At 33.3% G+C, this 11,748-nt stretch overlaps 1 protein-coding gene across 1 annotated transcript; it reads left to right on the top strand.

The window, feature by feature from the left end:
• Positions 1 to 4,235: 4,235 nt before the first annotated feature.
• On the top strand, positions 4,236 to 9,624 carry LOC140444309 (uncharacterized). Its single transcript, XM_072536058.1, has 3 exons — positions 4,236 to 6,646; positions 8,541 to 8,790; positions 8,890 to 9,624. Exons 1-3 carry the CDS (start codon positions 4,236 to 4,238, stop codon positions 9,622 to 9,624), a joined length of 3,396 nt encoding a protein of 1,131 aa, XP_072392159.1.
• The last annotated feature ends 2,124 nt before the right edge of the window (positions 9,625 to 11,748 follow it).

The following is an 11,748-nucleotide window of genomic DNA, read 5'->3' on the forward strand; positions in this document are numbered from 1 at the left end:
GCAACATGTGAAGAAATTGGTATACCTGCCGATTTCTCGAAAATTATCCCACCTCCAATAAATATACACCTCCTCTACTAATACACGAAAATCAAATACTCGTACTCTGACAGCCTCGTACAGCCACAGCTACTATCACAGTCCCGTTAAGACAAAATGTTCTTACTCATACCATCCCACAATATAATTCGTTAGATTCAAGCGATCCTGCCTTTTCTTCTATTACTGTTTCCCAACCATTCGTAGTGGGCCAAGTAACAACACCGTACGCAGTAAAAAATAATATTCCGTCAATGTTACTATGTTAATGTCAATGTAACGTGCCCTCCTCCGTTGTTTACTGCTCCTCAAGTTCAAACTTTTATTAATTAAACCGGGTACCCAGTGGTTTCTCATACTTAAAATTTTAAAATATTGACGATACCTTGTCAAGCGCCAATAACTTGAAATGGTTGCACATACTCTATTCTCAACTATGCTCGTTTCTGAACACACTCACGGTTTTTAATTTTATAAAATATATTTAAATTCTACTAATTTTTGTGCTAAATTGGGAATACAAAATTTAACTATCACCATAGCCTTATTTGACTTTTAAAAATATTCCCAATTGTTCCACGAGATTTTTGAAGACCATAAACGCTTAGGAATTCAGTTTTGCATACTTTAATGTTCCCATCTCGTACATTAATCAAATATTCAGCAGCAGTATATTTTTTCTTGAAATGTTACTTTTCTGTTTTTTCTTGTACGATCTATTCTTATTTTTTACTCTGATACTCCCAAAGAGATAACTGTTTTGAAGGTCAAATGAGCCCAACTGCCAAAATTTCTGACATAAATGATTATTATACCTTACAGATGCTCCCTACATTTATTTTTACAACTACACGGCTCGTCGATTTAGAATTCAAAAAAAATTATGTATTAGACTCTAGATTGTCTAGATGTATAAATTTATAAATATTCCAAAATTTTTATACCAATAACTCGATAAGCCACATGACATACCATATTTTTCCATATAATATAAATGAAATATATTTTTATAAAAACATGATAAGCCAAAAAAATAAGAAAAAATGCCTACTTCACTAGATTTAAAAAAAAATCATCGCTACTATAGATCTATAGTCTTTGTCTGCTACACTGTCATCACTATAGTCAATAACAGTTGCAATTAAACTGCTATTTTCGCTTAAAAACACGTGTACGTGAAGTCGACGCCATTTTCATGTGGCTTACCATGTTTTACGCGAAAAAGAAACGGGTGATTGGAATAACACGATTCAGCAATAACTCTATCTACTGCAATAATTACTGAATAATTTTTCTGTAGGTTTACACAGGTTTCTTTAAATACATAATGCAATAAAATAGAATTCTGTAACATTGTGGCTTTTTGCAATAAGCTCTTTGATTACTGTAATGTTTGTAATTCGTTTTAACTTATTATGTTATTTTTAGTCACAATAAACGGAAAGCATTTGTAAATAGGGCAACAAGTACGGTTATTTTAAAATTTTACTGCACGTTTAGAATTGAAGCGCACTAGCAGAACAAATACCAACGAACTTGCCACTTAAAACAGAATTACAAATTGAAAATGCGGTACAACAACTTACTACCTCTATACAAAAGGCAGGTTGGATTTCTACTCCTGAACAAACAACATGGAAGGAAAGCATAAACTGTTCGCAAAGTGTAAAAAACCTGATCGATGAGAAAAGAAAACTTAGGAAAAAGTGGCAAAACACTCAAGCTCCTATTGACAAACAAAATTTAAACAGAATTACCAGAAGACTTAAAAATCTATTAAAAGAAGAAAAAAACAAAGGGATCCAAACTTACTTAGAAAATTTGACTCCGTCCAAAGGCACCAATTATTCTCTATGGAAGGCGACGAGGAAGGTAAAAGGTCCACAAGACGCCATACCTTCTCTAAAAAATGTCAAAGGTAAATGGGCAAGAACAGACACAGAAAAATCTGAGACATTCGCTGAACATCTTTCTACAGTATTTAGTCCATTTAACAGAGTAGTGCCATTAGAACAAGAAAAACCATTTAATTCTTTTCTTGAGGCTCCATATCAAATGGATCTACCAATCACCAAGTTTAATATTAAAGAAGTAAAACAGATAATAAAGAATGAGATACAACCCAATAAGGCTCCGGGATTCGACCGCATAACGGGTGTTACGGTTCTGTAACGATAAAATTTTTAAATAAAATATAATATTAATAAAAAGAAAATAAAGCACGCCGCTGTTCAAATGTTAATAAAGGAATTATTTCTGTGGTCATATCAAGGGGTCTTTTTCTAAAGTGTAAGAATAGTTATCTATTGCATATGATACGAATTAAAGCGAGATGGACATGTCTCGCCCAAATATCAGAACTAGTTTTGCAGCCTATACAAAAATATGGATGGGTTCGTCCAAGGTTACTTAATAGCAAGAAATGAAAAACAAAAAGACATTCGAGAGAAGACAGGGGAAGTGAAATGTTGTCATGTTGATGAAATGGATTATGCCGCAATTCCGGCAGTTAAAAATTACTTCTAATAATCGTTAATATTAGTGCTAGTGTAACGAACTTAGTATGTACGTTCTGTGTAAAAAGTTAAAGTGCTGAAGGTGAAATGGTAGATGGTTTTACAACAACTTTTGGAAAAGCAAGGTAAATTTTACCCAATATAAAATGCAGCATAGGGCATAGCTGAAATCTAGGCCAACGAATAATTCGACACCTAATAAGAGTCCGAAGAACATCAATAAGTAGACTATTGTGGTTTCTTTTTCTTTAAAAAACCTAGGTTTCGGTAACGCGCTAAGGCCTTTAAGAAAATAAAAAATATACAATATGACTGAACAAATTTCTCACCAATCCGCAGTTTTTTAGTAGTTTTATTCAATCATTTTTGCAATAAATCGTTTATACAGATTGGATTTTACTAAGTTCTAATATTGCATTTAAAAATAGTATTCAGTAAATAAGTTAGTATTAACATTAAAATTCAATTATAATTAACCTAACTAAAACCTTTAGGGTTTAAGGTTAGGATAGAATTGTCCAGTCCTATCGTATAAATAGGTTGGTACCAATCCTTAGGGTATATAAATGTTTATTTCTTTATGTAGGTATTTAATGATTAAAATACATTATGTCATTTTACCTCATCTACACAAGAATTTGTTATATTATTTTATATTAAACCGACTTTCATAATTTATTGGATTTTATTTCTAGACATAGTTTGTTGTTGGATTTACAGGTTGTCCTATTAGAATATAAAAATTTATATTCAGTAATACAGGGTTTCTCAGGGTACCTAGTGATTCGTTAACATTATCAGTTGGTCGTAATTACTGAAACTCTGGGTGGTCCACTAAATCGAAGGGTCTTCAAGCGAAGAAGTAAAAATCGCAAGGAACTGTGGGACAGTGAAGTCTTTTTCTGGGTTTAGAATTTTACTAATCACCGGGGTTGGCTTGGTATCACTGTTCTCCCACATTTTTATGGTTCTTCGACCGCGGATCCTCAATTTTAGGGCACAAAGAGCCACGGATCTGTTGTTCCTTTAATCTGGGCACATTAATGTTAATATAAAAATTAATAAAACGAAAAGCAAAGAAAGTAAAAAGTATACGACCGAAGAAACCAACAGCAGACAGTCTAGACAATGGTAAAAGAGCTAATATGGCAACAGAAATCATTTTCCAAATAGAAAAACAGTAAAAAAAAAATATTAGTACTAAAAGAGTACAACAAATTTATTTATGTTTCTATTAGTTAATAAAAACTATAGAATTCTTTTGTCTAAAAGAAACATTAGGTTATGTAAGGTACTTAATAATTTCTAAAGCAGATTTCATCTGCATCAAACCCTTTGTTTGCTTACAACAGACCAAGGGATGTCAAGTCCTTAAAAAACCAAAATTAAAAGTTTTTCAGTATTTAAATAATACATATTATACATGGGTTTATAAAACGTTCTATATACCTAAAACGTTGAAATCAACTTTCAAAAATAAATAAAGTTTAAAAAGATAAATTCAAAATAAAGTTCTTTTGTAGGAAAGATAAAGTTTTTGCAATAATTCTTTAGAAATAAACTTTAGAAAGAAAGAATATTCAAAATTTAAAAAATAATTTGAAACAAATATAAAACATTTTATTTAAAAAATAAAAACCATTTGGTAATATCCTATTTAAATTAATATATTAAAATAAAATGTCTAACCACAAAGCCACCCGTGCAGCTTATAAAGGAAAAATTAGTCAAATCCTAAATCAAGTAAAAAATTCTATCGTAGAGGTTGATATAGATATTTACGAAGAGATTTTAGGAAAATTGAGGACGTATTATGAAAAATATAATGAAGCATATTTCATGTTGCTAGAAGATGAAAGGTTCACAGATGATAAAGACAATGAAATGGTGGACCAAATTTATTATGAAGCTATAAAATTAATAAAAGGGACAATGCGGAGGTTGAACAGCCAACCAAGTGAAGCTGAACCAACGCTGCAGCCAATGGCGATGGAAGCGAAAGTGAATGTCACTCTTCCTAAAATAAACATACCTGTGTTTTCACATGGAAATGAAGAATATGGTCCATTTAAAGAATTATTCAAGTCACTCATCATGGAGAACGAATCAATACCGGAAGTACAAAAGCTGCTATATTTAAAAACGTCTGTAAAAGGCGAGGCTTTTAAACTACTAGAAAACATACCCGTAAGTGGTGAAAACCTAAGGCTAGCATGGGAGGTGTTAGATTCACGATATGCAAATAAAGCGCAATTAATAAAAAATATAATTAAAACCCTTTTAAATAATAAACCTATACAGCATTCAAACAATTTAACGAATGACCTACGGGAAATGTATACTAACACTTATAATAGTTGGAACAAACTAAAAAATTTAAATTTAACACCCCAACAAATATTGGATATTCTTATGATCAATATGGTTGAGCAACGATTGGATTATGGTACAAAAAGGGCACTCGAATTTGGGTCGCATGCCGAAGAAATACAGACTTTTGAGGAGTTTTTAGACAGTGTAAAAGTACACTGTGAACATTTAGAAAATTTGAACCATTTCAAAAAGACAGGACCGTCTTTAGAAATAAAGAGGAGAGCTAGTTTCCATATTTCCAACGATAGCAAAGCCGAGGAATGTACTTATTGTAAATTAAATAACCATACAATTACCAATTGCTATAAATTTAATAATCTTCTTAACGATCAAAAATATCAATATGTTAAAGAGCATAAGCTTTGTATTAAATGTCTAAAAGGACATACAGATAGTTGTAGAAGCGATATAAAATGTAAATATTGCGCAAAAGACCATCATAGTCAAATGCATTTCAGAACTAAAACGGAGAGTTCTTCAAATATAAACGTGAAAAAAGATTCAAAAAATAATTTTACTAATAATAAAAATAGTGCCAATAATGGCTATAAAAATAAAACAAACAGTAAAACGGATGTCAATGACAATGAGGCAAGTACGTCCGCAAATACAACTGTTAGTTCTAATAATGCTTCTAGTAATCAATCAACAGTTGTGTTGCTTGGTACTATCCAAGCGTACGTATATAATGTAAAGGGTCAGAAAAAGGTCGCCAGAATCCTGCTCGATCAAGGCAGCCAGACTTCTTTCTGCACAGAGCAATTTGCTGAACAATTGAATTTGAAACCTATAGATGCTAAGCTGCAGATAAGGGGCATCGCGGAAAAGGCTTCGGTGTCAAATAAAATGTTAAAATTACGTTTGACAACTTTGAATAATAAAAATAAATTTAATATTAAATGTCATATTTTGCCAAAAATCACTGGCGATTTGCCACAGTTACGTATAAATAAAGATAAGTTGCGATTGCCGGAAAACTGTAGCCTGGCAGATATAGAATTTAATATACCGGGGAGGGTCGATATCTTGCTCGGAGCCGATTATGCTTATGATATATTGCTAGAAGGCATTATAAGACTTGGTAAAAATTTACCGATATTACAAAATTCCAAATTCGGACATATCTTGTGTGGTTCGGTTCCTCGATATGCACTGACGGATGCGAATTCTTTTGTAGCTTGTGTAAATAATGTTCACTCTACATTTTCACTCCATTCGAATACGGAATTTTCATTAGAAAAATATGTAAAGAAGTTCTGGGAATTGGAGAGCATCCCTGAAGTGATGATGGACCGGACGCAGGATGAAGTACTGGAGGAGCACTTTCAGAAAAATACAATAATACTACAAGATGGTGCCTTTCAAGTTACTCTACCAGAAAATGATCAAATAAAAGATTTAGGAAGTTCAAGATACCAGGCAGAAAAGAGGTTTCGTGCATTGGAAAATAAATTTAGAACCGCTCCAGAAGCGTTCCTGGAATATAAACAAGTTATACAGGAGTATATAGACAGCGGACATGTTGAAAAGGTAGAAAATTCGCAGGAGTATAAAAATGTACATAATGTACAAAAATACTATATGCCACATTTTGCGGTAATAAAAACAGAAAGCTCCTCTACGAAAGTGCGCGTCGTTTTTGACTGTTCAGCAAAAACGAATACTGGTTTGTCCTTGAATGATGTCCTATACAAAAGAATGCAAGTACAACCCAATTTGTATGAAATACTATTAAGGTTCCGTACATTTAGTTATATTTTAATGGCGGATATAGAAAAAATGTTTAGACAAGTCCGTGTCGATCCTAATCAACTGTATTTATTAAATTTTTTGTGGAGAGAAAATTCCACGGATAATTTTGAACACTATCAAATGAATAGGCTTCCTTTCGGTCTGACCTGTTTACCCTGGTTGTCCACTAGGGTTTTAAATCAAATCGCGGAGATTAACAAAGATAAACATAAAGGAGCCTCGATTAGCCTGCTTAACCAGACTTGGGTTGACGATATACTTACAGGGTGTCAACATAAAGAGGATTTAAAAAATATATATACCGGTCTTAACGAAATATTAAATAAAGCCGGTTTTAACCTTCATAAATGGGGATCGAATGATCAAGAGTTCATAAATGAAATTTGTACAACTCCGATAAAAGAATATCACTTACATACGGAGGAAAATATAGAACAAGTGAATAAAGTTTTAGGTACCAAATGGTGCGCTCCACGTGATGAATTTATGTACACATTTTCTCTGAAAAATTCAGAGAAAAACCTCACCAAGAGAGGCATTTTAGCTACTGTAGCTAAATGGTACGATATATTTGGGTTATTAGCTCCGGTGATAGTACAGGGGAAATTAATAATACAAAAATTATGGAGCCTCAAATTAGGTTGGGATGAAAATTTGAAAGATCCTGAAATATTGCATGAATGGGAGCAATTATTAAAAGAATTGCCTCTTATAGAAAATTTAAAAATTCCTAGGTGTCTTTTTGAAATAAATAAAGTAATAAAATCCATAGAAATACATTCATTTAGTGACGCAAGCGCCACTTGTTTCTGTTGTTGTATTTATGTGCGGGCAGTATATCAAGATGATACTGTAACTAGCCGGTTGCTAACCGCAAAAACTAGGGTTGCTCCGTTGAAGGTCACCACGATACCACGATTAGAGTTATCTGCTCTGTTACTGAGTGCAGAACTCTCCCAAAAGGTATATGAAACCTTGTCTTCCGTTTTGGAAGTAAAACAGATACACTTATGGTGCGATTCAGAGATAGCAATATATTGGGTAAAGTCTCCAGAGACAAATTGGAATGTTTTTGTGGCAAACAGGGTAAAAAAAATTCCAAAACATATCAAAAAATATCATATTGCATCACATACCCACTAAATTGAACGTCGCGGATATTCCTACGCGTAAAATTAAAATTGCTCAATTAATTGATAATAAATTATGGTGGGACGGACCTGAATTCTTGTTAAATAAAAATATTGATTATACACAATTTAAATTGAATGTTGATTATAACACTGACACGGAGCTTAAGAAGCAAAAGGTAGCCTTAGTGGTAAGACATGTCGAAGCAAAAGATATATTTTCCGAATTATTTAATAAAACGTCAACGTTTACTAAACTCTTGTATACTATAGCCTTTGTAAATAGGTTTGTGAATAATTTAAAAAATTCACGCAATAAATTGCAAACCCAGACGGGTAAAATTACTGTCGAGGAATTAGACCGAGCAGAGATTTTAATTGTAAAAAATATTCAAAAACAAAATTTAAATTTAGAATTTCAGGAGTTAACAAAAAATAATTTTGTAAAAAATAAATCTATACAGAAATTGTGTCCTTTTGTGGACCCACGCTTAAAACTTATAAGAGTGGGAGGCCGTTTAGGTAATACTCATTTAAATTACGATCAAAAACACCCTATTTTGTTACCCAGTAATTATAAAATTGTTTATCTATTGTTAAAAAGAGAACACATTCGTTTGCACCACGCGGGTGCTCAAACAGTGTTAGGAAATTTCCGTACTAGGTACTGGCCTATGAACGGTTTAAAAATGATAAAAAAGATTGTTAGATCTTGTCACGTATGCTTTAGGTATAAGCAGAGAAATGCCGAGCAGTTGATGGCAGAATTACCTGCCAATAGGGTAACGCCCAACCGAGCCTTTACAAATGTAATGGTAGACTATGGGGGTTATTTTCATATTAAAACTTCTACATTGCGAAAGGCCTCATTAGTTAAATGTTACATGGCAGTTTTTGTATGTACGGTTACAAAAGCCGTTCATTTGGAATTAGTTTCCGATTTGTCTACAGAGGCATATATAATGGCACTAAAACGTTTTGTAAGTAGAAGGGGGTTGCCGAAATCTATTTTGTCAGATAACGGTACGTGTTTTTGGGGATGTCGAAATAAATATAAAGAATTAAAAACTTTTTTCCAGAAGTCGGAGGTAAAGGCGGAAATAAAGAATTATTGTTTAAATAATTTCATAGAATTTAAATTTTTAACACCTCAAGCACCCCATCAGGGTGGCTTACATGAAGCTGGCGTAAAAAGGGCCAAATATCACATTTATAGGATGTTAGGTGATACTAAATTAACTTTCGAACAATTCTATACGGTGCTAACCCAAATAGAGGCCGTAATGAACTCTCGCCCTCTGACACCCATCTCCAACGATACAAATCACTTAAGTAGTCTCACCCCGGGACATTTTCTAATAGGAGAAAGTCTAGTGAATTTACCTGAAAGGGATATTTTAAATGTTAATGAAAACAGACTGTCTGTATACGAAAAGTTAACTCGAATTCAACAAACCTTTTGGAAACGCTGGAGTTTAGACTATTTATCTGAACTCCAGGCCCGTAATAAGTGGTATTTAGAGCGGGACAATTTGAAATTGAATGACCTAGTCTTACTAAAAGACGATAATTTGCCACCAATGAAATGGAAATTGGCAAGAGTAATAAAAATACATCCGGGTTCGGACGGTAAGGTGCGAAATGTGGAAGTAAGGACATCTACTGGTATATATACCAGACCCATTACTAAATTATGTATTCTACCTTTAGAAAAGGAGATGCTGGCTTTCGAGAAGGAAAGTCTGGTAAATATGACTAAAATAGTAGACTTAAAGGGAAAATGTAACATTAACTTGGAAAAGGTTACGGCCTGAGGTTCCGAGGGGAACAAAAATTTCTTCCGAAATTGGATCTTGGGAATTTCCCAAGCCGGGGGAAAAATGTTACGGTTCTGTAACGATAAAATTTTTAAATAAAATATAATATTAATAAAAAGAAAATAAAGCACGCCGCTGTTCAAATGTTAATAAAGGAATTATTTCTGTGGTCATATCAAGGGGTCTTTTTCTAAAGTGTAAGAATAGTTATCTATTGCATATGATACGAATTAAAGCGAGATGGACATGTCTCGCCCAAATATCAGAACTAGTTTTGCAGCCTATACAAAAATATGGATGGGTTCGTCCAAGGTTACTTAATAGCAAGAAATGAAAAACAAAAAGACATTCGAGAGAAGACAGGGGAAGTGAAATGTTGTCATGTTGATGAAATGGATTATGCCGCAATTCCGGCAGTTAAAAATTACTTCTAATAATCGTTAATATTAGTGCTAGTGTAACGAACTTAGTATGTACGTTCTGTGTAAAAAGTTAAAGTGCTGAAGGTGAAATGGTAGATGGTTTTACAACAACTTTTGGAAAAGCAAGGTAAATTTTACCCAATATAAAATGCAGCATAGGGCATAGCTGAAATCTAGGCCAACGAATAATTCGACACCTAATAAGAGTCCGAAGAACATCAATAAGTAGACTATTGTGCTTTCTTTTTCTTTAAAAAACCTAGGTTTCGGTAACGCGCTAAGGCCTTTAAGAAAATAAAAAATATACAATATGACTGAACAAATTTCTCACCAATCCGCAGTTTTTTAGTAGTTTTATTCAATCATTTTTGCAATAAATCGTTTATACAGATTGGATTTTACTAAGTTCTAATATTGCATTTAAAAATAGTATTCAGTAAATAAGTTAGTATTAACATTAAAATTCAACTATAATTAACCTAACTAAAACCTTTAGGGTTTAAGGTTAGGATAGAATTGTCCAGTCCTATCGTATAAATAGGTTGGTACCAATCCTTAGGGTATATAAATGTTTATTTCTTTATGTAGGTATTTAATGATTAAAATACATTATGTCATTTTACCTCATCTACACAAGAATTTGTTATATTATTTTATATTAAACCGACTTTCATAATTTATTGGATTTTATTTCTAGACATAGTTTGTTGTTGGATTTACAGGTTGTCCTATTAGAATATAAAAATTTATATTCAGTAATACAGGGTTTCTCAGGGTACCTAGTGATTCGTTAACATTATCAGTTGGTCGTAATTACTGAAACTCTGGGTGGTCCACTAAATCGAAGGGTCTTCAAGCGAAGAAGTAAAAATCGCAAGGAACTGTGGGACAGTGAAGTCTTTTTCTGGGTTTAGAATTTTACTAATCACCGGGGTTGGCTTGGTATCACTGTTCTCCCACAACGGGTAAGATCCTCCAGGAACTAACCAATGACCGTTACAGAATAATCACTATGATCTTCAATCCTATGCTTAGTCTGCATTACTTCCCTCTGCAATGGAAAGTGGCACAGATTATACTCATTCAAAAACCTGGTAAAGATCCAAAAGATGTCAACTCATACCGACCGATTAGTCTACTCCCAGTCATCTCTAAGGTCTTCGAAAAACTTCTGCTACGAAAAATCAAACCAATATTGGACGAAAAGTGTCTCATACCTGACCATCAATTCGGTTTTCGTAACCAACATGGTACAATCGAACAAGTTCACAGACTATACACAACAATAAGAAGTAGTCTCGAGATCAAGCAATACTGTACTGCAGCCTTTTTAGACGCCTTTCAAGCTTTTGACAAGGTGTGGCATACAGGACTTCTGTACAAATTAAAGAAAAATTTACCTAACCCTTACTTTAAATTGCGTCAATCGTACCTTACAGAAAGGAGGTATATAATAAGCAATAACCTAACGCTTGCAACATTCGCAGATGATACTGCTTTCTTGGCCTCTCATAGCAACCCAATAATAGCACCAGAGAGACTGCAACTACATCTGAACAAAACAAATGAATGGCTTAAACTCTGGAGAATTAGAGTAAACCCCTCAAAATCCACACAAATTACATTCACTTTAAGAAGAGGTACATGTCCACAAGTTAACCTCAATGGACATCCTTTGCCCCAAAAGCATGACGTAAAA

The sequence above is a fragment of the Diabrotica undecimpunctata genome, chromosome 6 (assembly GCF_040954645.1).
Source record: "Diabrotica undecimpunctata isolate CICGRU chromosome 6, icDiaUnde3, whole genome shotgun sequence".
NCBI classification, from domain to species: domain Eukaryota; kingdom Metazoa; phylum Arthropoda; class Insecta; order Coleoptera; family Chrysomelidae; genus Diabrotica; species Diabrotica undecimpunctata.